Source organism: Gilbertella persicaria, assembly GCF_025201335.1.
Source record: "Gilbertella persicaria strain CBS 190.32 chromosome Unknown B0P05scaffold_22, whole genome shotgun sequence".
NCBI lineage: Eukaryota > Fungi > Mucoromycota > Mucoromycetes > Mucorales > Choanephoraceae > Gilbertella > Gilbertella persicaria.
In genome coordinates, this window is record NW_026251983.1 from 96,387 (window position 1) to 117,877 (window position 21,491).

General features: G+C 36.4%; 8 protein-coding genes across 8 annotated transcripts; 2 read left to right on the plus strand and 6 right to left on the minus strand.

Annotated features, from left to right (window-relative positions):
- Positions 1-41: 41 nt before the first annotated feature.
- Positions 42-2,464, minus strand: B0P05DRAFT_543411 (uncharacterized protein). Its single transcript, XM_051578434.1, has 8 exons — positions 2,285-2,464; positions 2,141-2,232; positions 2,051-2,088; positions 1,816-1,999; positions 1,665-1,767; positions 1,408-1,550; positions 956-1,333; positions 42-906 (listed from the first exon to the last, which is right to left on the minus strand). The coding sequence occupies exons 1-8, from the start codon at positions 2,349-2,351 to the stop codon at positions 493-495; spliced, it is 1,419 nt and encodes a 472-aa protein (XP_051434362.1). The 5' UTR covers positions 2,352-2,464; the 3' UTR covers positions 42-492.
- A 247-nt stretch (positions 2,465-2,711) lies between these two features.
- On the minus strand, positions 2,712-4,636 carry B0P05DRAFT_471040 (uncharacterized protein; the record flags this gene model as incomplete). The annotated part of the gene is made up of 4 exons (XM_051574594.1): positions 2,712-3,177; positions 3,276-3,469; positions 3,526-4,104; positions 4,172-4,636. 4 exons carry the CDS (start codon positions 4,634-4,636, stop codon positions 2,712-2,714), a joined length of 1,704 nt encoding a protein of 567 aa, XP_051434363.1.
- Positions 4,637-6,140: 1,504 nt separating this feature from the next.
- B0P05DRAFT_637817 (uncharacterized protein) lies at positions 6,141-6,639 on the plus strand (the record flags this gene model as incomplete). The annotated part of the gene is made up of 2 exons (XM_051583663.1): positions 6,141-6,560; positions 6,613-6,639. The coding sequence occupies exons 1-2, from the start codon at positions 6,423-6,425 to the stop codon at positions 6,637-6,639; spliced, it is 165 nt and encodes a 54-aa protein (XP_051434364.1). The 5' UTR covers positions 6,141-6,422.
- A 1,916-nt stretch (positions 6,640-8,555) lies between these two features.
- On the plus strand, positions 8,556-11,368 carry B0P05DRAFT_491891 (kinase-like domain-containing protein). Its single transcript, XM_051575334.1, has 6 exons — positions 8,556-8,920; positions 8,967-9,050; positions 9,108-9,192; positions 9,244-9,377; positions 9,421-10,615; positions 10,663-11,368. The coding sequence occupies exons 1-6, from the start codon at positions 8,591-8,593 to the stop codon at positions 11,349-11,351; spliced, it is 2,517 nt and encodes an 838-aa protein (XP_051434365.1). The 5' UTR covers positions 8,556-8,590; the 3' UTR covers positions 11,352-11,368.
- Positions 11,369-14,880, minus strand: B0P05DRAFT_510907 (uncharacterized protein). The gene is made up of 3 exons (XM_051575603.1): positions 14,220-14,880; positions 13,284-14,148; positions 11,369-13,237 (listed from the first exon to the last, which is right to left on the minus strand). Exons 1-3 carry the CDS (start codon positions 14,818-14,820, stop codon positions 11,443-11,445), a joined length of 3,261 nt encoding a protein of 1,086 aa, XP_051434366.1. The 5' UTR covers positions 14,821-14,880; the 3' UTR covers positions 11,369-11,442.
- Positions 14,881-15,958: 1,078 nt separating this feature from the next.
- On the minus strand, positions 15,959-16,364 carry B0P05DRAFT_458012 (uncharacterized protein; the record flags this gene model as incomplete). Its single annotated transcript, XM_051573965.1, has 2 exons — positions 15,959-16,199; positions 16,246-16,364. Coding segments are annotated over 2 exons (360 nt in total), but the record flags the coding sequence as incomplete, so codon positions are not given.
- A 1,316-nt stretch (positions 16,365-17,680) lies between these two features.
- Positions 17,681-19,972, minus strand: B0P05DRAFT_118461 (uncharacterized protein). The gene is made up of 13 exons (XM_051572985.1): positions 19,949-19,972; positions 19,726-19,910; positions 19,528-19,675; positions 19,327-19,478; positions 19,205-19,276; positions 18,996-19,160; positions 18,719-18,946; positions 18,591-18,665; positions 18,401-18,541; positions 18,288-18,359; positions 18,073-18,237; positions 17,960-18,031; positions 17,681-17,905 (listed from the first exon to the last, which is right to left on the minus strand). The coding sequence occupies exons 2-13, from the start codon at positions 19,808-19,810 to the stop codon at positions 17,838-17,840; spliced, it is 1,443 nt and encodes a 480-aa protein (XP_051434368.1). The 5' UTR covers positions 19,811-19,910; positions 19,949-19,972; the 3' UTR covers positions 17,681-17,837.
- Positions 19,954-21,176, minus strand: B0P05DRAFT_118392 (uncharacterized protein). Its single transcript, XM_051572984.1, has 5 exons — positions 21,020-21,176; positions 20,867-20,972; positions 20,566-20,814; positions 20,380-20,520; positions 19,954-20,328 (listed from the first exon to the last, which is right to left on the minus strand). The coding sequence occupies exons 1-5, from the start codon at positions 21,124-21,126 to the stop codon at positions 20,098-20,100; spliced, it is 834 nt and encodes a 277-aa protein (XP_051434369.1). The 5' UTR covers positions 21,127-21,176; the 3' UTR covers positions 19,954-20,097.
- Between the last annotated feature and the right edge of the window lie 315 nt (positions 21,177-21,491).

Consider the following 21,491-nt stretch of genomic DNA (forward strand, 5'->3'; position numbering starts at 1 on the left):
CCTGTGATAGTTTATAGTGTTTACTTATGACGTGCAACGCAATTTATATATTCATCCATAACTCTACTTGGCTTTGTTATTTCTCTTTCTTTCTTTTTCTTCTTCTTTGTGTTGACAAAGTGTCTTAATGATTATGCGTACCGACATTTACCAGCATCTGAAAACTGGTTACACAGCAATCGAAATGACGACAGATCGACGTTGGGACCATCTATAAAAAACCACGAATACGATATGCTTTAGTTATCTATCGAGAATAACAAGATGAAAAAAATTATTCCCCTTTTCTTTGTTGCTTTTTAAATAGACAGGTGTGTGTGTGATTTTATTATTTTGCTGACTAGTGCATTATCAAGCATTTTTATGCAACATAAAAAGTCATTTCATGTTCCGATCAGGAAAGAAAGACGGCATGGCGTTTGATGTAGTACAACAATGTGTTACTGAGAAGCTTGATCTTGAAGGAATTTGACGTAATGTTTCATAACTTGTTTATTTTGATGTTTTTTTATAGTTTTGGTATCTTTGTCTGGTAATCCTGCCTCCTTCAGGACAAGCTAAAATCACAGACTTCTCGATATTGGATGAAGGATGTTGCTTGTCATTTTTAACTGGCCTTTCTTTACTGATTTTCTTCTTCTTTTTGATTGCAGGCTTTTTTGGAACGAATAAATCCTTATCTTCATCGTCACTTGTGGTTCTCTTTTTATTTTTTGTCTTTGGTAATTTAGTGATGTCGGTTGCAGGTACACTTCCGTGTTTACTGTGTTTGCAAAATATCTTTTCTGTTACACCAACACCGTTTTTCTTATCAAACAAATAGTGAGCCTTGCCTTGTTCATCTAACACATAGTTTGGATCATATATTTGCTTTGATTCAATCATTTGTCGATAATAGTTAGAGCACTAATAAAATTCATGAGCAAATAGACATGATAGACAATATCCAATGTACCTGATACCCAACTCTTCCTGGAATGGCCATAGAGAAAATTCCCCATTGAGAATTAGCACCGAGTTCTTCAAGCCTGTCAAGAAAAAGCTGATGTTCTTCCTTTGTCCATTTTCCTTTTTGTTGTTGTTCACCTGGAGCATTAAATCTGTAATAATAACTGTTGGGATTTTTATCTAACATTTTGTAGGCTCGTAGTCTTGCTTCAGACCATCCCTCAAATGGATCTTGTGTGTTTTGGTTTTCTTGCATTTGTTGTAAAGCGTCATCCAGGTTGAGACGTCCTCTTACCTCAGGTCGGCGATGATTTCGATGTACTTTAATTCTTCCTTTGTATTTTTCCAAAACAAGATCATGTTCTGGTGCATTATTTGAAGTTACCTAGATGAATTGTATATATGTTAGACAACTTGGAGATAAGAAAAAAAACTTGCTTTAGTTTTGTTAGAATTTACCTTGTTTGATTTAGTATTTTTTGAATTATTCTTGGCAGGTTTTGACTTTGCATTGTTTTCGCTTGCTGTGTCTTGCTGTTGTTGTACTGTTGCTTCTTCCTCTAGAGGTGCCCGAATCTCTTTAGGGTCATGTTGGCTTACTGCTACAAAAGCAACCATGTCCTTGTTAGTATTTATTGGAGGTTCAGATAAGGGAAAGGCTTATTCAAAGAATCAATATACAGGCACATTGAAAAAAAAGGGGGTGATATCTTTACCTGCTCCACTATGTGGGCCTATAACACTCGACTTTTGATGAACGCGACAACGTATATCTTCCAGATAATAAGTTTGGGTGATTAAGCGTGAAATAACTTCATCCTTTGCTTGGGGTTATTACTCTGTCAAGTATATCCTTATTAGACTTGCCTCATTAAAGTTGCAATCAGTGAGCATTTCATGTATTTCTGAAGCGTTTAAGCTTTTAAACATGGACTGTAGCTTTTGAATAGCCGATATTTTGCTTCCATCTATACTTGCTGCAAATGTGGACGTAGTAGATGATGGCCAATAATCGTTCATGATAGCATATGGTTGATGAAGATTATTTCGACTATATAGAGTATTATTCCTCATGTCAAAAAGAGAGAGAGAGAAAACGAACCTCATAAAATCATTCATTATTGGTAAACTTTCCATTGTCTAATGGCACAAATAAATAAATGATGGTTGCTTAATTTAATACTCAACATACACAAGGCGTAGGACTTACTGGTGACTTGGGAGTATAAAGGTCCGTCGCCATAGTTTGCATAGTCTTGTCGTTCATAATCAGCTGATATTCTTCTATTCATAAAAAAGGCGCGTTAAGAAAGTAGATAGACATCATTAAATTTACCCTCAATACGACGTGCCAATCTATTTTTGGAGAGTGAACTAAGAACTTCTTTTTTAGTTCTGACCATGTTATTTGGTTAAACAAAAAAAAAAAGAGAGAGAAGTAAAAGAAAGGGTGCTTTTAAAAAAAGACATCATGGACATCCCCTTCCAAGTCACAAAAAAAAGTGTTACAAGACAAGGTAAATAAACAAACAAAAGAAGAGATGTCTATCTGCATAAAGAGACGTCACAATAAGCTTTAAATACATCTTTATTATACACTGATATTTTTTCTTGGGTTTTGGGGGAGAGAAGGGTGGTTTACATATGATACTTTTCTTTTCTTTTAAATGAGATTTAGGGTACTTTTTTTAGGAATTATATATGCGTATGAATGACAAAAGGGTAAGGATGTTATTTACATGTTCGAAATGGTAAGTAGATGATTAGAAAAGGGGATCTAATAAATGAGAAGCATTATTGAAATTATCGTGAAAATCTTCTTCGAGCTTGATCAAGTCTTGGCTGGCTGCAGTTGAAGGAAGAGAGGGAGACATAAGAGGATCATAAGGTTTCATATCGTTATTATCGAGCAGCATAAAGCTGTCATTCACAGGTGGCAGCATGAACGAGTCATAAAGATCAGAATCGGCAAAACCAAAAATACCTGCAGTAGCAGGTGGACTAGGCGTACAGACAACACTGTTGGCAGAGGAAGAGGAATGGCTATTGGACTCGTCAAAAGGAGAGAGGCGAGCATCAGAATACATGGTGTCATAAGAAGGTGAAATCATTGGATCTTGATTTGCTTTACAAGGCAAATCACTCAATGGCGAAGAATTAAGAGCAATTTTCATCTTGGGTGCTTTATCGTCCAGCGAAAAGCAACTGCCAAAATCAAGACAAGGAGTGCTATCCTTTGATTTCTTGTTGTTTTGTTGCTTCTTCTTTTTTTCTTTTCAAATAAAGCATTTTGAGCGTCAAGAGCAGATGCAGTTAATGGCGTAGACATGGAAGGCGGCATTATCTTTAACAGTTGATCTTGTTCAATTGTATCTGTTGGTGTAGTAATCATTCTATTAGTTGGTGTGCGCGAAGAGTTCTTGCGAGGATGAAGCAAAGGCATAAACTTGGTACGGTAGACATCCAATGCACGTTGAAGAAAGTTTTTTTTTCCTGACAGCACTCGAGGATTTAAATAAGCCTATAAAAATACACGTAAGAACATGTTCATTAAGTCACTTATTCTCGTTCACTTACCAACTTCCAACCAAGTTCATTTATCATCGAATCTTCCAACCATCTTGTACGACCACCAACATAGTGCTCAGGGTCAACGCTTACTGCTTTAGGGAATGCACAGTTTTGCTTGCGAAACTCATCAGGAATTTCATCCAAGGAGACTGCCTCAATGTTAATCTTGATACGATAGCGTGTGTTGTTGATAGGATCATCAATAGCAATTGTCTTTGGCTGGTGAGCAGGCTTGACAATAGCAGCTTCCAGACTCGTAGGGAAAGGCTGAGGAACAGTGGATGTAGCAGTGACTGGTGTGGGTGCTACAGAAGTACTATTGGATGTCTCATCCTCATCATCTCTGTTCTTTCGTTTACGAAGTGTGCCATTCAATAGTTTTTCTTGACGAGCAACGCGTCTTGATCTCATATTAGGATAACGATTACGGTATGAATCTACCGCGCGTTGAATCAGACCTCGTTTACCAGCAATTTCTGACTGATTAAGCCATGCAAGCTTCCATCCCAAATCATTACACTCTGTCTCATAAGACCATCTGTTGCCTTTGTAGGTTTCCTTTGGAAGGTTAGCACGAGGATATACCTGTAACAGAACGTTTAGATCATTTAAGAAGAAAAAATTTTTTCAGCCACCGAATTGGGTCACTTACACAATTATCGGCCTTAAATTTATCGTCCACGACATCCAATGCTACAGTTTGGATATCTGTCCTAATCGAATAACGCTTGAGTGTACGATTATGAGAGTAGACAAAAGAGACCCATTCGATGCCATCTTTGATCTCTGCAATAGGTTCGTTTGATGTGACAGGTGCATTGACAGGTGCAGTGACTGTCTTTGAAGGAGCAACTGTTCCAGATGCATTGTTCTTGGTTGTAGAATGAGATGCTTGCAAAGCAGCTGAAACCATAGCAGCAGCCAAGGCATTAGCAATCACAGTTGCCGAGGAGTTTTCTTCTTTGGGTTGTTTGTCCATTTTTCTTCTCTTGACTCGACTAATGGTATTTTCAATCATAGCAATTTGATCAGCTGTAAGGCCTTCCAGAATGGATTCTGCCTTATTGGGTGCGCTAATAAGATCTTGCAGTAATAAAGTGGTTGGAGAGAGGCTCATTGCGATAATATATAAAGAACAAAATTATTGGATCAGTGATTGTCAATAATCTTGCACGCTGAGTATGTGTAGGTCATAAAATAGCAAAATCAAAAAATATGTATATGAATTGACGTTACAAAATAAAATGTGGTCAATTTGTAAGGAGCTAGCCTCTAAGTGTGATTATATAAAAAATAAAAAAAAATAAAAGATAAAAAGTGGGGAAATATTTATACGAGTCCAAGAAAAAAAAAAGTTTGAAGAGGCCTATCGGAAATTCAAAGATGGCCATTATGATTCAAATTGAGTTCCAACAAAAGCCTTTAGTCTATGACGGTCGTGTGTGTAACAATATGAAAAAACTTTACTCGAAAAAAATGCGTCTTCAGTAAATTAAATCAAGAAAATTCTTTGACACAAGTAAACTAGACTGTTCTACAAATAATTTAACTCTAAAGTCAAGGTATATAACTTGTTTGTGATTCAGTAAAAAATCACTCTAAAAAACAGCCTTTTCAATTTGGTGTTCCGATGTTTCCGTGAATGGCCGATATAAAAAAAAGTTTTGGCTTTAGGTGTACTCGGAAGATAAAATGGTCCATGAGCGGAACCTTTTAATAAAATACTACAGACGCGCCTGTTGATGTATTGTGCTTATTGTAAGATAAGTTATCTACATATCAAGTTCTTTGTTTATACATGCTTCATATGACGTACCTATGTTCAAGAAGCTGCAGGATACACGTCTTATAGTGCTTCTAACATTCCTTATTATAACAAACTTCTTACTTATTAAAGCGTTGATCACATTCCTAAAACAGTATATAGTAACATTTTCCATGTGGATGTTGGCCACAGTAACAACTTGATGCCTGTGCAACTCTGCTAAATTATTATCGTCTGATAAAAAAAAATGCTTCGTTTGTGTATGTGGGGAGAAAAAGGGACTAATTTATCTAACAATAATAGCTAATTTGATACTTTTTGTTGTCTATTACATTTACGAGGTGACAACTATCATTTTGAAACCAATATTAGTGAATTCTTTTTGGTTTTTATGCTCTGAAAAAATATATTAAATATTCACAAGCTAGTTTTTTATTTTTATTCGGAATACAGTTCAAGCGTGCCCAATTGTTCTCAAGACTGCCTCAATCCCCGCTCGAAATTGTTAGTCATATTGAACAAAAAGAGAATCCCCACCTTTTTTTAAGAAATGTTACACAATCACTGTTGAACCTCAGTTTTGTTTATATGAAAATGGGTTTAGCCGGTGCTTTATCGAATCAAACATACCTTGGCTATCATTGAAATAAGACAAAAGACCAATAGATGGAAGCGTATTACAAATGTCATGTTTCAACTGTATCAGAAACTTTAATTAACAATAAGGCACACAGACGTAATAAAAGTTTGGATATTAGTTCATCCGAATAAAAGGCTGCTTATCAATGGCATTTGCATATCACAGACCCTCCTTTCTTTCCCCTTTGTACACATAGGAAAATTATCAGTCTATATATTTTAGACGAACAGAGATAACCATAACCTGTTTTGATTTACCCAAGATACTTATTCTCTTCTTTTTTTTAAAAAAAAAGGATAAGGTTTGAGTTTGTGAGGCACAGTTTATTTGTTTTTTGTCAGAATAAATACTTTGTTGTTTACTACAATTATATCAATGCATGTCACTCAGTTATATGCGTGTTTTAATTCATTATAAGGAATGCTTGTCTCCATGTACACATTTTAGAAGTCGCATATAAAAAGAGAATTGGTATCTAGTTTGGTATTGTTTGTACTCATGGCTCGCATACTTTCCTTAGTAGTTTCTTCAATCATTGTGTTTGCAACACTTGTCCATGGAAGAACTCATATGCTTTTTCCTCATGCTGTTTCTGATGTGGGCGACTGTAAAGGTGAAGAATGGGAAAACGAGGCTGTAAGTTTGATAGAGTTTCATATTGACAGATACTGATACTATGTAGTGATAGCAAACTTGTAATGTATATCTCAGTTAGGTATATGAATACATATTGATCAAGTTTTTCTCAAGATAACATATCATTCAATTATGCAAATGTCACTATACTTTTTAAGCTTTATGTACATTGATTGTAGCAAAAAAAAAAAAAAAGTTTATAATTAAACAAAAGTTGTGAATTAATAGTACTGTGAACCGCATTTACTGAATATACTGAAGGTCGCCTTTCATACACCATGCATCAAAAAGTCAACATAAAGTTACCCAGCACTTTGACATTTCCATGAGCAAACATTCTCTTTCTTTGATTCAAAAAGGAACGAGTCTTTTTTTTTACTAGGGTGTCATACTTGGATGAGCCATTGGGTGGTACATAAAATATCCATGTAATATAGACGCCAGGCTAATGAATACTTCAACAGAGAAAAAGACTACTATTCATACAAATTTTCTTCCTTTTTTTAGACTACATAAGGGTAATATAAAGGCTGTTTAAACCCACATAAACACTATAAACGCCTACGAACAGTGTTTACTAACATCCATGGTACATTTGGAGTTGATCTGGACCGAAAAAAGCGATTTGTAAAAAACGGCCAAATATGCCTTTCGACCAAAGGGTATTAGTCATGAAAAAAGCTCGTTCAATAACTTTTTCGTGTTAATCTGCAGCTACAAATAGCAGAGAAACATATAAACTCAAGACTTTAATAGATAGATGATAAACTAGATGACCCAAATCATCTAGCCCATACTTGACCTCTTCTATTTCTACTTCAATTGTTTTCTTTATTTGCGCCCACCTCTTGACAATATATGGAGCAATAAATAAAACACAAAAAAATTGAAAACTTCTGATCTTCTTTTGGACTCTATAAGACCAAAAATAGAGCTATCTTTAAGCTTAAGTACTTAAAATGCGTGTCAAAGACTGTAATTTTTGATCAAAATATTTGATTATCAATTATCCTATGAAAATGATGGGATATGAGCGAAAAACCTCGTAAACATTTTCGCATATTTGCTTAAGTCTTTAACAGCAAAGTTACTGTTCTCTTTATACCATTAGGCTCAGAAAGCAACGACCTACAGCTTTTGTCACTGTATCCAAGCTGAATAAGTGCTTCTTTATGCAGTTTTAAACAAAGAACTTGATTTTTGATGTCCCACAAGAAAATCGAACTGCTTTCATCTTTGTCGTTTTCGATCTCGAACAATAGTCATTTTATATGTGTGCATGAAAATGATTTGATGCTAATTAGGACACACAGAGCTAAAGAGACTGTGGTTGGATGCTTAGCAAAACTTGCACTAAAGATACAACTGATTCAGAAATTACAAAAATATCAGTTTATTCACTATAGAAACAAGGATCAAAAGCTTCAAAAGAGGACTTTAGTCTCAATTACACCTCGTTTTTAATGAGCCATTGCTCAGCAATTAGACTATACAGTACCCGATTTTCAGCTAATAAATGTTTTAGAATAAGAAAAAAAGAGCTCTATGAAAGAATTGGCTGAAAGTGTTGAAGTCAAATATCTTTCTGCATGGCAGTGTAAACAAGAAAAACCTTCCAAATAAGCATGTTGTAATACTTAATATACCTTGCTTCCGAGACTTTTTTTTTTATAACAACCAGCTTAGTTAGCTGATTACTAAGTAATTTGGAGACTTAATGACGAGAGGCTACATTTGTCATTGCGATTGTCATGAAAACGCAAAGGATTTAGAGTCATTGTGCTACAGCTTTATACGTTTCAACTTGTGTTAATACACATTGCTAAATTTGGTCGATTGTTATGGTTGTATTACCTTTCTCCCGCCCTTTTCTAGCTATGTAGTTTGAGCAGACATCATAGTATCAAAAACAAAACAACAAAGGAGGCGTAATTAAATTTGCCACTTATAAATTAATCTGTTGTTTCCCTCTCTTTTTCTCTTTTCTTCTTTTTTCTTATATTATTTTTACTATTTTACTACTATCCCTTATGACAACTGCTGCTTTATTTCATCCTCACAAAGATGAAGGAATATTAAATTTATTACAGGATCCATCATCCCCAAAAGAAAAAGACGACAACAGCAGGATTTTAATTCAAACAAGAACGAGCGAAGAGGAGGAAGAGGAAGAAGACGAAATCAAAAGCAGCAATACGCATCAAGATACCATTGTCTCTGCTGAAGAAATACATACTTACTCAAAAAACTATGAGCCCAAAAAGATATCCAGACTAGGACCATTTTTACTTCTAAAGACATTGGGTGTTGGTGAATTTGGCAAAGTCAAGTTAGGAAAGCATATCGAAACCGGACAAATGGCAAGTAAGAAATAATCAATGTACGATTAATTAACATGGTTCATAGGTAGCTGTCAAATTGGTCAAAAAAGAGAATATTGATTCTTCTTCGCAACTCGACAAAATCAGAATGGAAATTGATATTTTAAAGGTAGGAGAGAACTCTAAAGAAAAAAAAACAAATAAACACCATATGCTTTTCATATAGACTTTAAATCACCCATATATTGTTAAGCTATTGAGTGTCAATGAAACTAATACTAGTATTGGTATGGTGTTAGAATATGCGGAAGGTAAAATAGTTTATGATTTATTCAAACTTAATTTTTACAACTTGTTTTAAGGTGGTGAACTATTTGAATACATTTATCGGCAACGTTACCTGAAAGAAAATGAAGCACGACGTATCTTTTCTCAATTGATAAGCAGTGTTTATTATATGCATCAAAAGAATATCGTACACCGTGATTTAAAACTAGTGAGCAACACGAATATTTATGACGCCTACTTATATCTTTTAGGAAAACATACTCTTGGATCGTCAACACAATATCATTGTCACTGATTTTGGCTTTGCAAACCAATTCACACCTAAAACAGGCGATTGGATGTCTACCTCGTGTGGATCTCCTGTATATGCAGCTCCTGAACTTGTCATGACAGGAAGACTCTATGCTGGCACAGGTGTTGATATTTGGTCTTGCGGTATCATCCTTTATGCTATGCTTTGTGGCTATTTGCCTTTCGACGATGATGTGAAGAATCCTAATAGCAATAATATTGGGCGTCTTTATCGTTATATCATGTCGCACAAACCTAAATATCCTCCACACTTGTCTGACGATGCTAAAGATATCATTGGGAAGATGCTCGTTCCTATTCCCAACGAAAGATGTGATATAAAAACAATCATGAATCATGTATGGTTGCAGAAATACCAAAGCGATATTGCAGAGTCAGTGGAAACATTTGAACAAGAAGCAACTATAAGAAAACTCTCACTGCTCAAGGGAATTGAATCAACCACTCATTTGAGTATTTCAGAAAATCAAACACAATCAGATTGCGATAATGAGTCCTGTTCTAGCGTATCGTCATCTTATTCTTATCCTCTTTCCTTCACACAAAATGAAGACCATGTAATTGAAGAGCAAGAACACCATGAACCTACTATGATTGTTGGAAACGACAATGATGACGATCAGGAGGTAATGCCATCCGACAATGTTAAAGCTGCACAAGGTCCAGAACAAGAGCTTATTTTATCAGACAATGAAGGCAAAGATCAATTAACAAATATTCCAGTTCAAGACACTAAAGCAAACAAAACAATACCACCTTTAAGTGCAACAAAAACAACGAGCGAAAGTAACGCCATTGATGCTGTTGTAACAAACGTTATTATACCTCCAGAACAAGATGAAGAGAAGCAACAGCTACAGCAACCCAATCTATCTTTGCGAGCTAAATTGTTCTCAAGTATGAAGCGACGTTCAGTTGGTACAAATAATGCTCCTATAAAAACAACATCAACGCCTCCTCTTAAGGACAAACCAGTAAATAAAACGAGACACTCTTGGCAAATGATGGTGCACCGTAGCACTACTAAAGAAGCCTTGCCTCCAATAACCCCACCTGCATCACCTATATTGGTGGAGCATTCAAAAAGTGAGAGATTAATCTCTTGGTTAAAAAAATCAAAGCCACAAACAAAAAGTAAGTTTATTTTGGTCTATAAAGCAAGACTCATGTATTATGTTTAGATTCCCGTACTACAAATAGCAGCAACAACAGCAGTAAGAGTAGTCACTCCTCTTCTGCAAAGATAGCCATGATACCTGAAGAAGAATCCACTATACCTATAGCTAGACCAATGCGCTCAACATCCGCTCAAGTTAAACGTACGCCTACGAGCTTATCATTGCAACGCAAAGGCCGCTTGCATAAGGAAAAGCAACAAAATATTGACAATCTCTCTATTGAATCCGAGCTACGTGTTCATAAAGGAGCCATGAATCGTTCTGTGCTTACATCAAAACCTCCTATGGACGTTTTGCTAGAAATTACTAAGGTTTTGCTGATCCTTGGCATTGAAGTTGAAAATGTTGGTGGATACAAGCTGCATTGTACTCGACGTGCTGAGCCACAACAAAGTGAGATGAAAGACACCATGGACCATTTATCAACCAACTGTAATGACACTGCTTCCGTGATGGTTCAGCCCGTTTATGGTCATCCAAGCATTGACACAGGAGATGAAATTCGGTTTTCTGTAGAAATCTGCCGCTTTGAGAATTTGTCGGGGCTGTTTAGTGTTGATATTCAGCGTCTTTCAAAAGGCAACTTTTCAGGATACCAATTCATTGGTCAAAAGTTACTGAGTTTGTTGCATTTTGGTGAAGTCATTCGAAATACAAACTTTAACATTTCATTGAAAAAGGAGAGCAATTAATAATATAATAAAAAAAAAAGCAAGCAAATATTTATATGAAGTGTATGTGTTTAAATGAAATGTTAATAATGAATGTGTAATGATATCTTTTTTATGCTAAACCGCGAAGAATAGACTGAGCTCTATCAGCTCTCCTGGTTAAAGCTTTATGATTATTCGTATTTTCTTGGGAAACTTGACCCTCTTCCTCTTCTCTCCTTGTTTCTTCATCTTCTTCTTGATCGGATAATTCACAGGCAGAATCAGCATCTCCAGGATGATGAGCAATAAACCGTCCAAGACGACTTAATCGATCAACTATCGCCTGGCTTTCAGTCAATACTTGAGAGGAAAGATAACGCATCATACGACGCAAATTCAAAGTAGTTTGACGCACTTCTTCATCAATTAAGATTTCTTTTTCAGGAGAAACTTCTAATTTAAGCGCATTAATCCAAGATTCAAGACCAATAAAGCAAACGGCAAATTCAGCTAGAGCAATCACAGTAAATTCAAGGCTAACTTCGCCATTTTCATGAAGAGGGCGTAGCTTGTTTTGGAGCTTACGGATAGCTGTACGAAGCACTTCAGCATTCTCAAGCTCAACTAGACCTTGCTTTTGTTTCTCGACATCTGAGCTCTTAAGTAAAGTAGCACCAACAAGAACATGAATCATCGTCTTTTTAATCAGTTCATCCAGTTGACTTGAAGCAGCCTTCTGAGGAACTGTATTGGCTTTACATGACATGGAGCGAGGTACTCTCTGAATGAGTGTAGGCAACCATTTTTCAGCCTGTTCAAGTTTGTTCTTCCATAAGCCTTCGGTAATAGCACCAACAGCTGCTAACCAGTGAGCCAACCTTTGCTGATCAGTACTGTCTTCCTGTTCAAGCGAGTTGGATTTAGTCAATAATATGATATCGATAAAAGCCAACTCTGAACCATGATCAAGATTTCTGCCTTCACCTCCAGATCCCATAGTACTAACAAGACGATCAAATTGGATACGCAAATTGTCTAATAAATGGAGTGTTGATAAAATGGCAATAGGGGCAACAACAGGAGCAGTGTATGAGATGCCCAGATGTGGGTGACCTTTTGAGCTTACATCCAAAGAGTTTTGAGTTTGAAGGATTTCCATAGCTTCAAACCAAGCACGAGAGAGGGGCATATCATGAATAGAATCATAGTCTTGTTCAGAGTCTGTCCAGGCAAGTGACTGCATCCAAAGGCTGCTTTCTTCTTCTGTTTCATCATTTTCATTATGACCATGCTTACTGTTGCTTGCTGCATGCTGCCAGAAATAATTGGATATTTTATCAGTAATAGAACATCGAGGAAGAACCAAGAGTAGTTGCATAGCAGCAGTAGCGTAAGCACGGGTATGAATTTCAATGACGTGGTCATGAACATCTTCATCAAGCACATCCACTAAATTAAGCATGCGGAAGCAGGAATAAAGCATAGACAACCGAGATGCATAAGGATCACCACCGACGCATCTAGTTTCATTCAACTTGATCCATTTACAGACCTTGCCCCATTCTTCTTCTGGTGCAATGTCATCTTGGTCGCCGTACATAATTTCGTAACCGAGAACATGGCGAGAAAAAATGCGAGCACATTCTTTAAAGAGAGAAAAGTAAAGGCCAAAGGAAGCAGAAGGAAGGTAGTCGTCTGGATGACTTTTGATGGATTTTTCGAGAATAGTATACATCTGTCTGTTTTTTAGATCACCTGGTGTAACCACATTGTTTAGGATTTCTTTTTGAGATGAAGAGGAGATTGAACGTCTTGCTCTTTGGACGCGCTTCAGCTTGAGAGATGGACCAAAAGCTATGGATTTGATATAAGGCAAGAAGAGTTGGAAGATGCAAACAACAAAAATAATTGTACGAATAGTTGACCTGTTGATTTAAAATTAGTTTCAATTATGAATTGGAAATTACGTACCATGTGTCATTCATGTTAAACAAAGAGTCAAGAAAAGCTACAGGAGCAGCACTTGGGCTGTTCATATCTTGAGTAGCTGTGTCGCTACCAGGAACAGGGGCTGTTCTGGAGACATGATGGTGTGCTTGGTACTTTTCAGAAGAAGGTCCTGTAGTTAAAGGTGACGTTGAAAAGAAGGTGATACACATAAACAGGGCCATGAATACCCGATTGGCCATGGCAGGTGGGGTGACCGGATCAAGCGAACCAGGAGAACTGGAAGAAGATTCGTACTCATCAGAGTGCTCGTGTGAGGGATGATGACGAGCACGTTTCCTGTTGGCCAGTTTACGTTGCTGGTCTTGTTGCTTTTGCATTTGACGTTCTAATAGCTGTTGCTGATGGAGTTCTTTTTCGCGTTGTTGCTTTTGCATATGATAGCGTTGCAATACATCGTGACCGCCGGGAAGTTGGCTTAGGATGTGCTGCAGGGTTTGATTCTCACGACGAATGTCTTCGCCTGTCTTTTTCAAGTGATTGATATATTCAGTGGCCTTTCTCAAGATGGTTGCCTTGTTAAGCTTGGTCGCCACAGCAACGCCATCGAGAAACTCTTCACCGTCTTCGCCTTCGTCATCATCATCGTCGCCGCGGTGAGCACGTTTGCCTGTACGACTGTCCTTGACTTTGGCATACAGCAGTGCTGGTACGGCGTTCTTGAGCTCAGCAATGCGGTCATTGATATTGTTTCGATAACGACGTTCGATGGCATTATGTGCCGTCTTTTTGTGTTGGCGACCTGCAGGTGGTGTTGAATTATTCAAGGCTGCGTTGACTGCATTATTGATTATACTATTGGTTTTGAGTCTCTGAATAGGAACTTTGGCTAAATAGAAATTATAAAATTTGATTGGTTAGATATGTTTCATAATAAAAACTTTTTCTGTTTTTGTTTACCTTGTGTTGAATCAAAAGGAGGTGAATTCCAATTTGTAAAATCAAGAGCAGGTGTGGTAGTTGTTACTACTGGCGCACTCTTTGGAGATTTTCTTTCAGTTGTTGGTTGAAACAATGGAACATCATTTTGTTGTTGATTTGTAGCTGGAGATAAAGAAGGATTTGGCTGCATACTCTGTGGAGGAGAATAAGGCAGTGATTCTGGACTGGCATATTCTTGTTTAATGTTCACATTATTATTATTATCAAGGTTTGTTGCATTTGCATCAAAAATAGGCTTGAATTGTTGTTGTGGTAATAAATCAGCCAAGGGCTCATACAATAATGTAGGGTCGCTGTTGAAATTTGAATTGGTGTTGTTCATAAAAATAGGCTGAGCTTCTTGGTTTCTCAAGTTGTTGTTTGTGTTGAATAATTGGTTATCCATAGGCAAGTACTTATCGAAATCTTGCCAAGAATCTTGCTGAAGAAGTGCAGCTTGTGCTTGTTGCTGTAGTTCCAAGTCGAATTGAGAAAGCGAGAAGTAATTAGATTGATCTTCGTCCAGTATTGCATTTGAGTCAGCAAATAAATCTACTGGGATTGGGGCAAATGCTTCCATCTTTTTTAAAGAAAATAGTAAAAAAGAGAAAGGAAAAAAAAAAAAGATAAAACACAAAAGAAAGAACCTCCCTTCTCACTCACTGACTCGTCAATCTCGTTCTATTTAAATTCAATCTCAGAGAAAATATCCTAATTGTAAAGTGTAAGAAAATGGCCTGATTATTTGGAAAAGAAACCCTAAAATGGTCAAGGTTACCTATTGTGCTTTCCAATCTTATTTATTTATTTTTTGCCCATTGAGTTTTTTTTTTTTCTTTTTGGCATACCAATAATTTTCTTTTCCAATAAAAAAAAACATACAAAGTTGATGAATGAAAGTCAACAAGGAAAAGAAAAACGTCAATTTGATATCAATAATCTACATTGCAATCGTAACCAGTCTGAAAAAGTTAAAGTAGCTGTACTACATATATCCAAGACATCATGATAGTTGATTTATTAATAAAAAAAAGAACAAATCTCGATAGCAAAATCTAGAAGCTAAAGCTACTTTAAGGTAAGCCCTGTTGCTAAAGTATAACTATTGAAAGCGGATCGAGAAATGAACCAACATGATAACTGTATTTGTTATTGGTAAATCTTGTATGCATATTACACAAAGCTTTGGCAGGTCAAAGTGGGGAGTGCCTGTTAGAGTAGTCATTTCCCTAAAGGGAGTATTGTTGTAACAATGATCGATACTATTGACGAGAAAGAAAAAGAAGGAGAAGAGAGTACTATTTTCTGATCTTGTTCATTTTGGAGATAGCCCCAAAGATCAAGACACATTTCAAAGTAAACAGTTCAACTATTTCAAATCAAAGGACAATACAATTTATTAATCAAGTGATAGTAATTGATTACAAAGAATCAATCCTGGTACTGGTAGTCGCCTGGCCCTTGTACACAATGCTTTATGTAACTCAATCGGGGTAGTCTTTCCTCTAACAATAGGCTAATCTACTAAACCAACCTTTTTGTACAACTTGATTTATCAATGTATTGTTATAGTTGATGCCCATAAGCATAAAATTTAAGATAAAGTGTAATCCCTATACCATTGTTCTATAATAATCCTGTATGTAACCGTTCTGACAAAATGAAAAGAGTGAGTAAGCATGAATAGACGCATGATTTGAAATAAGTCTTACAGATGTATGTCTCCAGCCACATTGAAGCTCGTCTTTTCCATAAGATTTGTCTAAGCTTGTTGAGGTATCATATCCAATGTGATACATTAGTAGTATTTTACTGATCACCAATGTCTGAGAGCATTGTCTGCATTCAGGCAACTTTCCCAAAAGACATTGTTGGATAACAATATCAGGCGGTAAGTCCAAGTATTTGTATAATAATTTTGATACTAGCTTTGTAATATCTGGCTTCATAAATAAACCACTAAATAATACAATAAGCTAAGTATATACATTTTCTATTGGTTTACCTTCCGCCAGTACCAACGAATACGCCACAATGATTAGGCGATTTGATGGATGCTGAATAAATTACATTCAGAACTTCATGCCATGCTTTGGACCCACAAAGGGGAAAATCACCTTCTACAAGTACTATATACGTACTTGAGTCCTTTACTGCTAGATCAAGTGTTTTTGAGATATGTGTTCACTGATCCAAAGTATGACCTTCTTCACGAACCCATTTTAGATACTGTCTTGATTCAAACATGTCTTTAGCTCGATCAAATTCAGTATGTTCAGTAAAATGCGTATAAACTAAAGCTTGTATGCGTTTGTATAGACGCTTTTTTGATGTAGACCAGTTTTTTAGATAAGAATCAAGCGTACGTGTCAGAAAAGGTGGATCATTGGAAAGTTGGTCTAATGCTTCTAATCCCACAAATCTTTCTCGAGAATAAAGCATATTACAAGTCAACAATGTTGGTAAGATACAAAAAATAACACCAAGGTAACTCCTGAATGCTTTCCAAAGGTATTCAGTTTGTTGGTTATCGCAATGTTTGTCTTTCAGCAACCATAATTGAATAAGAAATGTCATAATAAGGCCTGTAAGCAAACCAGTTAAGGACTACCATAGTATATTTTTGGTAGCATAATTCAAAAAGCATATGATGGCTTGTACTATGATTTTGCGAACCTTAAACTTTTTATGGTTACCATACGTCAAGGTGTAGTTGTCTTGGATATCCATTGATTGAATAATAAGGAATGAAAACAAAAAAGGAGATAGACCTAACAGCCATCCGTGAATTTCTTGAGAAACGTTTTAGAGAAAGTTACAAACCTTGACTGCATTCATGTAGCAAACCATGAAAGAATAGACGGGGTATAGCCCATCCAGTGCCTCTCGAAAACAAATAACCCAGGCCTTGATGGACAATAGAAGTAGACAAAAAAATGCCTATAAATACCGGAGCAAAGAATCCATTCATATAGACCAAAAGCAAGCAAATTCCAACTGAACATAAATATGTCTGTTAGGGATATTGTGCAAAAAAAAGGTGCCATGAACAAGTTCAAAATTTCATGTTTATAGATTACAGAAATTGGCGAAGAACATGTAAACTGAACAATGCCAAAAAAATTCAACAAGGATACAATTGCTGAAAAAACAATGATGCATCGCATTACTTTTGGTACAGGCCATAAACAGAGTGACTTATGTGATCTGCTCTTTTCAATTCTATTTTTCTTCAATAAATTCTGCTTCGTTTGGCATATGTTTTTGACAGGATAATACGAAGTCTTTTTTTCATGTTGATATCTTTTTTTTCTTGTTTTCCAACTTGTTATTGTATGAGGTTGTTGAACTAAAGTCGTGATCTTGACAGGTGTTGGCCGTGCCGGCGATCTCGAAACTTCTTGAACTATTTTAATAGAACCTAGTAGTTTAAAGGAAGAGTCTGACATTGACAGACTCCAAGTCGTTTTTATTTTTTATTTATTTTTATTTATTTGAGAGAAGAAACTGAAAAGTACATTACATTGGAATCTTTTCTCTCATTTGGAAAGTTTGTCACACAATATTGATTGCTTCACATACAATTTAGTCCATATTCTAATCTGTATCTTCTTCCTCTTCCTTTTCAATGCCTAACAATCTTACAGGCTTCAAGTGCTTTAAATCTAGAAGCAAGTCACAAATAAATTGACTGGAAATTTGAGGTGTTTATGAATTACCTTTTAGATATTTAAGGCAACTCTTGGTCACGCTTGTATGGTCCAGATTTAGGTTAGTAAGGTTGACCATCCCTATATTGATGAATATGTGACTTTAAGTATTTTTACTCTACCTCTCAAATGACGAATGCCTTTATCTGTAATGAGAATACATTGGGCAAGATTCAAACTTCTCAAGCACCGAGTAAAAGCCGTCTTCTCATAATCCCCAAACAACTTTAGCGTAGCGTTACTTACACCAGTATGACAAAGTGACAACGTATCTAACTTAGAAACTCCTACGTAAAATGTCAATTATACAGAACTCCGGTGCCCCATTATTTATAACCTCCTAAGCTTGCAACCCCTTCATCCGTGATGACTGTTCTATCTAAATGGAGCTTTTCAAGTTCAACCAAATCTAAATAGTTGTCAGTAAAGAGACACACTGTCTTGTTTTACTTTTAAATAAGCTGGTTCCTTGATTTGTTACTTTTGTCCCTTCTAAGCTCAAGAAGCGTAGATGTTTCATGCAAGCAATATGCTGAGCCCCCTCATCTGTGATATCAAAAGAGCCTAAATCAAGGTATTCTAACGGCAGATCTGGTGTCATGAAAATGAGTACAACTGAGAATAATCCATTGGAGGTTACCTCTATATCTTGCTAGAACTCCATCAAGCTCATGCTTTCGGTTAGGAAACTGAACCTGCTTTAAGCGTTTCAATTCTATCAAATATTAGCTTCTTTTTCTATAAAATCATTCTCAAAGCAAATCTAACCTCTTGGAAGAAATGACAATGCTCTTGTAGACAACTCAAGGCAAGCAGAAAGCTTCAAAGCTGAAAGTTGCTTAAACTGACTAATGATTTGGATCAAAACTTGATCATCTATGCCGGTATGGCTCACATCTAAATGCTCCAACATGACGTTCTTTCTCAGTTTAACTGATGTTTCTTGCTGGCCAATTAAAGTGTTTGCCAAAGATAACTGAAGCAAGTTTGGAAATTCTTATTTCAGATATTGTCAGTAACGATGTCGAAAGGTCTGTCCCTTTACCATTCACAACAGGCACTAGCGTGTTTGAAGACTTGATATTGCTACAACCATCCAAAAGTAGAACTTGAAGATGTTCCTTGAATTTTGAATTTGATATCATAGAAGCGATACCTCTGTCTGTAATCTTTGTTTTCGATAAATTCAAATAGCCAAGGTAATGCAGTTCTATTCAATGATTCAATTAACACGAAATAAGAGAGTAGGCTTACGCTCAAGCGACTTCAATCCTTTGTCTGTTATTTTGCAGTTGTTCAAGTCCAGATAGTCCAAGTTCTTTAGCCCTGAATAATAGTTGCAAGGTGAGTAATGAATAGCAAGAGGACAGACAAACCTATTAAAGAGCGAATGCCATTATCCGTAATCACATCGCATCCTCGAAGGCTGACTTTGGTGATGGATATAGAAGAGTTTGATTTGGACAAGTCTTCAACCAAAGAATCTGTACAATAAGTATATGAATCCAACAAGACATTTTGCAAATAACTAAAATTAGACTATGAACACTAATTCAATACTTTTGAATACTACTTGCCAATGGTCTGTTAATTTTCTTAGTGTTGAAGCATTTAGTTTTCCTTTCTCTTTTAAATTCTTGACTAATCTCTCTGCTACATCAGAAGAAACATCAGAAAGGTTTTTCAAGTATCGATTAGAGGCAGTCGAGTGTTGTGACAGCAACACTAAACCAATAAGTTAGTACTGTTACCTATTTTTAACTTTTTTTCTGTACCTGATACATTATTTGTGCAAATATCACGCAACTCCTTTGAATGCCGTTCTAGGCCGCCTCGTTGTTGCTCAATTTCGCGGTTCATAGTGTTATTAACAGAGGCACGCTGTTCAATAGCAGATAATAAATGCGAGCGTCGACTTATACTTCCTTGGTCGGTATTTTGACCAGTGGTGATGGCTATTCTATCATAAGCTTAAAGATATAAGAACAGTCTGCTTACTTGGGGTTTCTGCTTCAAAAGGTGGATCTATTAATCGATGCCCAATACCGCGTCTTGCCCAATTACGACTGGCATTGTTTGCAGGTGGGCGATGGGGATCCATTGCAGCAGTATCGTCCACTTCCATTGGATCCTACAATAACAGTGAATCAAACAAAAACTTTATCCTTTTGTTTTACCATGTCGCTATTTGAGTCATTGCCTTGTATTGATTCATTCAGGCTTTGATTATCCGTGTCCCCTTCCGCGGTTATATCCTCGGATTCTGGATCCACAACATGTTTCGAAATATGTACATTTAATGATACATTAGGCAAGAATCCTGCATCTCTGAGGCTAAGCGAACCATCTTCATTGGTATACGTTCTTCTTGGGAAGACCTAAATTTTAATCAGTTAAAGAACCCTTATCTTCTTAACTACTTGACTTACATTGACAAGAGAAATCAAGCTTGGTGTTACATTATTTTGATTCAGATTAGACTCTTTCTTGGACACAAAATCAACGAGCTCTTTAATGGTTGTTTGGGCAGGAAACGTTTGGCGTATCGTGGATGAATCTGTCAATTTCAACTATGTTTTCTGTTATACTTGTCTGATGATAAATAGCTAACATACTTGAATGAATGCTTGCTGTTCATTACTGCTGCTGCTGCTGCTGTTGCTAGCAACTTGGGTTGGCTTTGTCTCTATCTTGTTTGTAGCATGTTTATGAGTTCTTTGCTTTCTTTGCTCTTTGTCTTCCTGAATTTCTCTCAATGCCCTTTGCCTTGCTTCTCGTTCAAGCTGTCGTTCTTTCTTCAGTTCACTAGCTATTTTATTGAATTCTTTTCTTTGGGTCTGTCTGATATCTCGATCCGTGACACCCTGCTTAAACTAAGTTGAGGATATATTTCGTGAAAAAAAAAAAAAAAACTACCTTATCTGTCCATTCTAGCTTTGATAACTCGCTTGAAGAAGACACAGGCCTTGAAGAAGTTAGTTCTTGTCTTATAAGAGTAGGTGGACGACTCGGGTTTAAGATCCTTTTCATGAAAACTTAGTAGCCGTCAAGTAAAGATAAAATACTTGCCACTCTGTGGCGTCTTCAAGCGTTGCGTTTTCTTCAAGTGCTTGTTGACATAGTTCTATTTCAAACCCCAAGTTTAACAAATAAGCAAGTTGACTATCGTTTGTCATAGAAAAGCTGATGTGATACAAAAGGATAAAAAAGAAAAAGAAGCAGACTGAGCTGGAACGTAAAAAAAAAAAAAAAAAAGACAGCCCAAAATTCATGCAGGTGACGTGAGGGGAGCTTTCTGTGAATGGGAAACGTAAAATAAATTTGTCTTTATTAACGCTATTTGAAGTAGACACTCCGATACATTGAGACCTAATGTGTATTCTTTCTTTCTTTTTTTGCAAAGAATCGCAAGAGAGAGAAAGAGGAATCCATTTCCTTGTAATGATAGTACTTTATCTATGCAAAAATATAAATGTCTCAGTCTTGTTACGCTCTGCAGGTTTCATCTGCCTCCATAATTAATGCAAGATCTAGTGTAACA

What these genes read in the sequence shown, in the direction of transcription:
- B0P05DRAFT_510907 (XM_051575603.1), bottom strand. Translation starts at nt 14,820, where the DNA reads ATGGAAGCATTTGCCCCAATCCCAGTAGATTTATTTGCTGACTCAAAT. An exon ending in TCCTTTTGATTCAACACAAG is followed by an intron (nt 14,149 to 14,219) that starts GTAAACAAAAAC and finishes ATTTCTATTTAG; the next exon opens with CCAAAGTTCCTATTCAGAGA. An exon ending in TTTAACATGAATGACACATG is followed by an intron (nt 13,238 to 13,283) that starts GTACGTAATTTC and finishes TTAAATCAACAG; the next exon opens with GTCAACTATTCGTACAATTA.
- B0P05DRAFT_543411 (XM_051578434.1), bottom strand. Translation starts at nt 2,351, where the DNA reads ATGGTCAGAACTAAAAAAGAAGTTCTTAGTTCACTCTCCAAAAATAGA. An exon ending in ATTGGCACGTCGTATTGAGG is followed by an intron (nt 2,233 to 2,284) that starts GTAAATTTAATG and finishes TTTTATGAATAG; the next exon opens with AAGAATATCAGCTGATTATG. An exon ending in AGGCCCACATAGTGGAGCAG is followed by an intron (nt 1,551 to 1,664) that starts GTAAAGATATCA and finishes TTGCTTTTGTAG; the next exon opens with CAGTAAGCCAACATGACCCT.
- B0P05DRAFT_491891 (XM_051575334.1), top strand. Translation starts at nt 8,591, where the DNA reads ATGACAACTGCTGCTTTATTTCATCCTCACAAAGATGAAGGAATATTA. An exon ending in TGGAAATTGATATTTTAAAG is followed by an intron (nt 9,051 to 9,107) that starts GTAGGAGAGAAC and finishes CTTTTCATATAG; the next exon opens with ACTTTAAATCACCCATATAT. An exon ending in TACACCGTGATTTAAAACTA is followed by an intron (nt 9,378 to 9,420) that starts GTGAGCAACACG and finishes TATATCTTTTAG; the next exon opens with GAAAACATACTCTTGGATCG.
- B0P05DRAFT_118461 (XM_051572985.1), bottom strand. Translation starts at nt 19,810, where the DNA reads ATGAACCGCGAAATTGAGCAACAACGAGGCGGCCTAGAACGGCATTCA. An exon ending in AGGAACCAGCTTATTTAAAA is followed by an intron (nt 18,360 to 18,400) that starts GTAAAACAAGAC and finishes ACAACTATTTAG; the next exon opens with ATTTGGTTGAACTTGAAAAG. An exon ending in AGGCATTCGTCATTTGAGAG is followed by an intron (nt 18,032 to 18,072) that starts GTAGAGTAAAAA and finishes TCATCAATATAG; the next exon opens with GGATGGTCAACCTTACTAAC.
- B0P05DRAFT_118392 (XM_051572984.1), bottom strand. Translation starts at nt 21,126, where the DNA reads ATGACAAACGATAGTCAACTTGCTTATTTGTTAAACTTGGGGTTTGAA. An exon ending in AGCTAGAATGGACAGATAAG is followed by an intron (nt 20,815 to 20,866) that starts GTAGTTTTTTTT and finishes TAGTTTAAGCAG; the next exon opens with GGTGTCACGGATCGAGATAT. An exon ending in AACAGCAAGCATTCATTCAA is followed by an intron (nt 20,521 to 20,565) that starts GTATGTTAGCTA and finishes CAGAAAACATAG; the next exon opens with TTGAAATTGACAGATTCATC.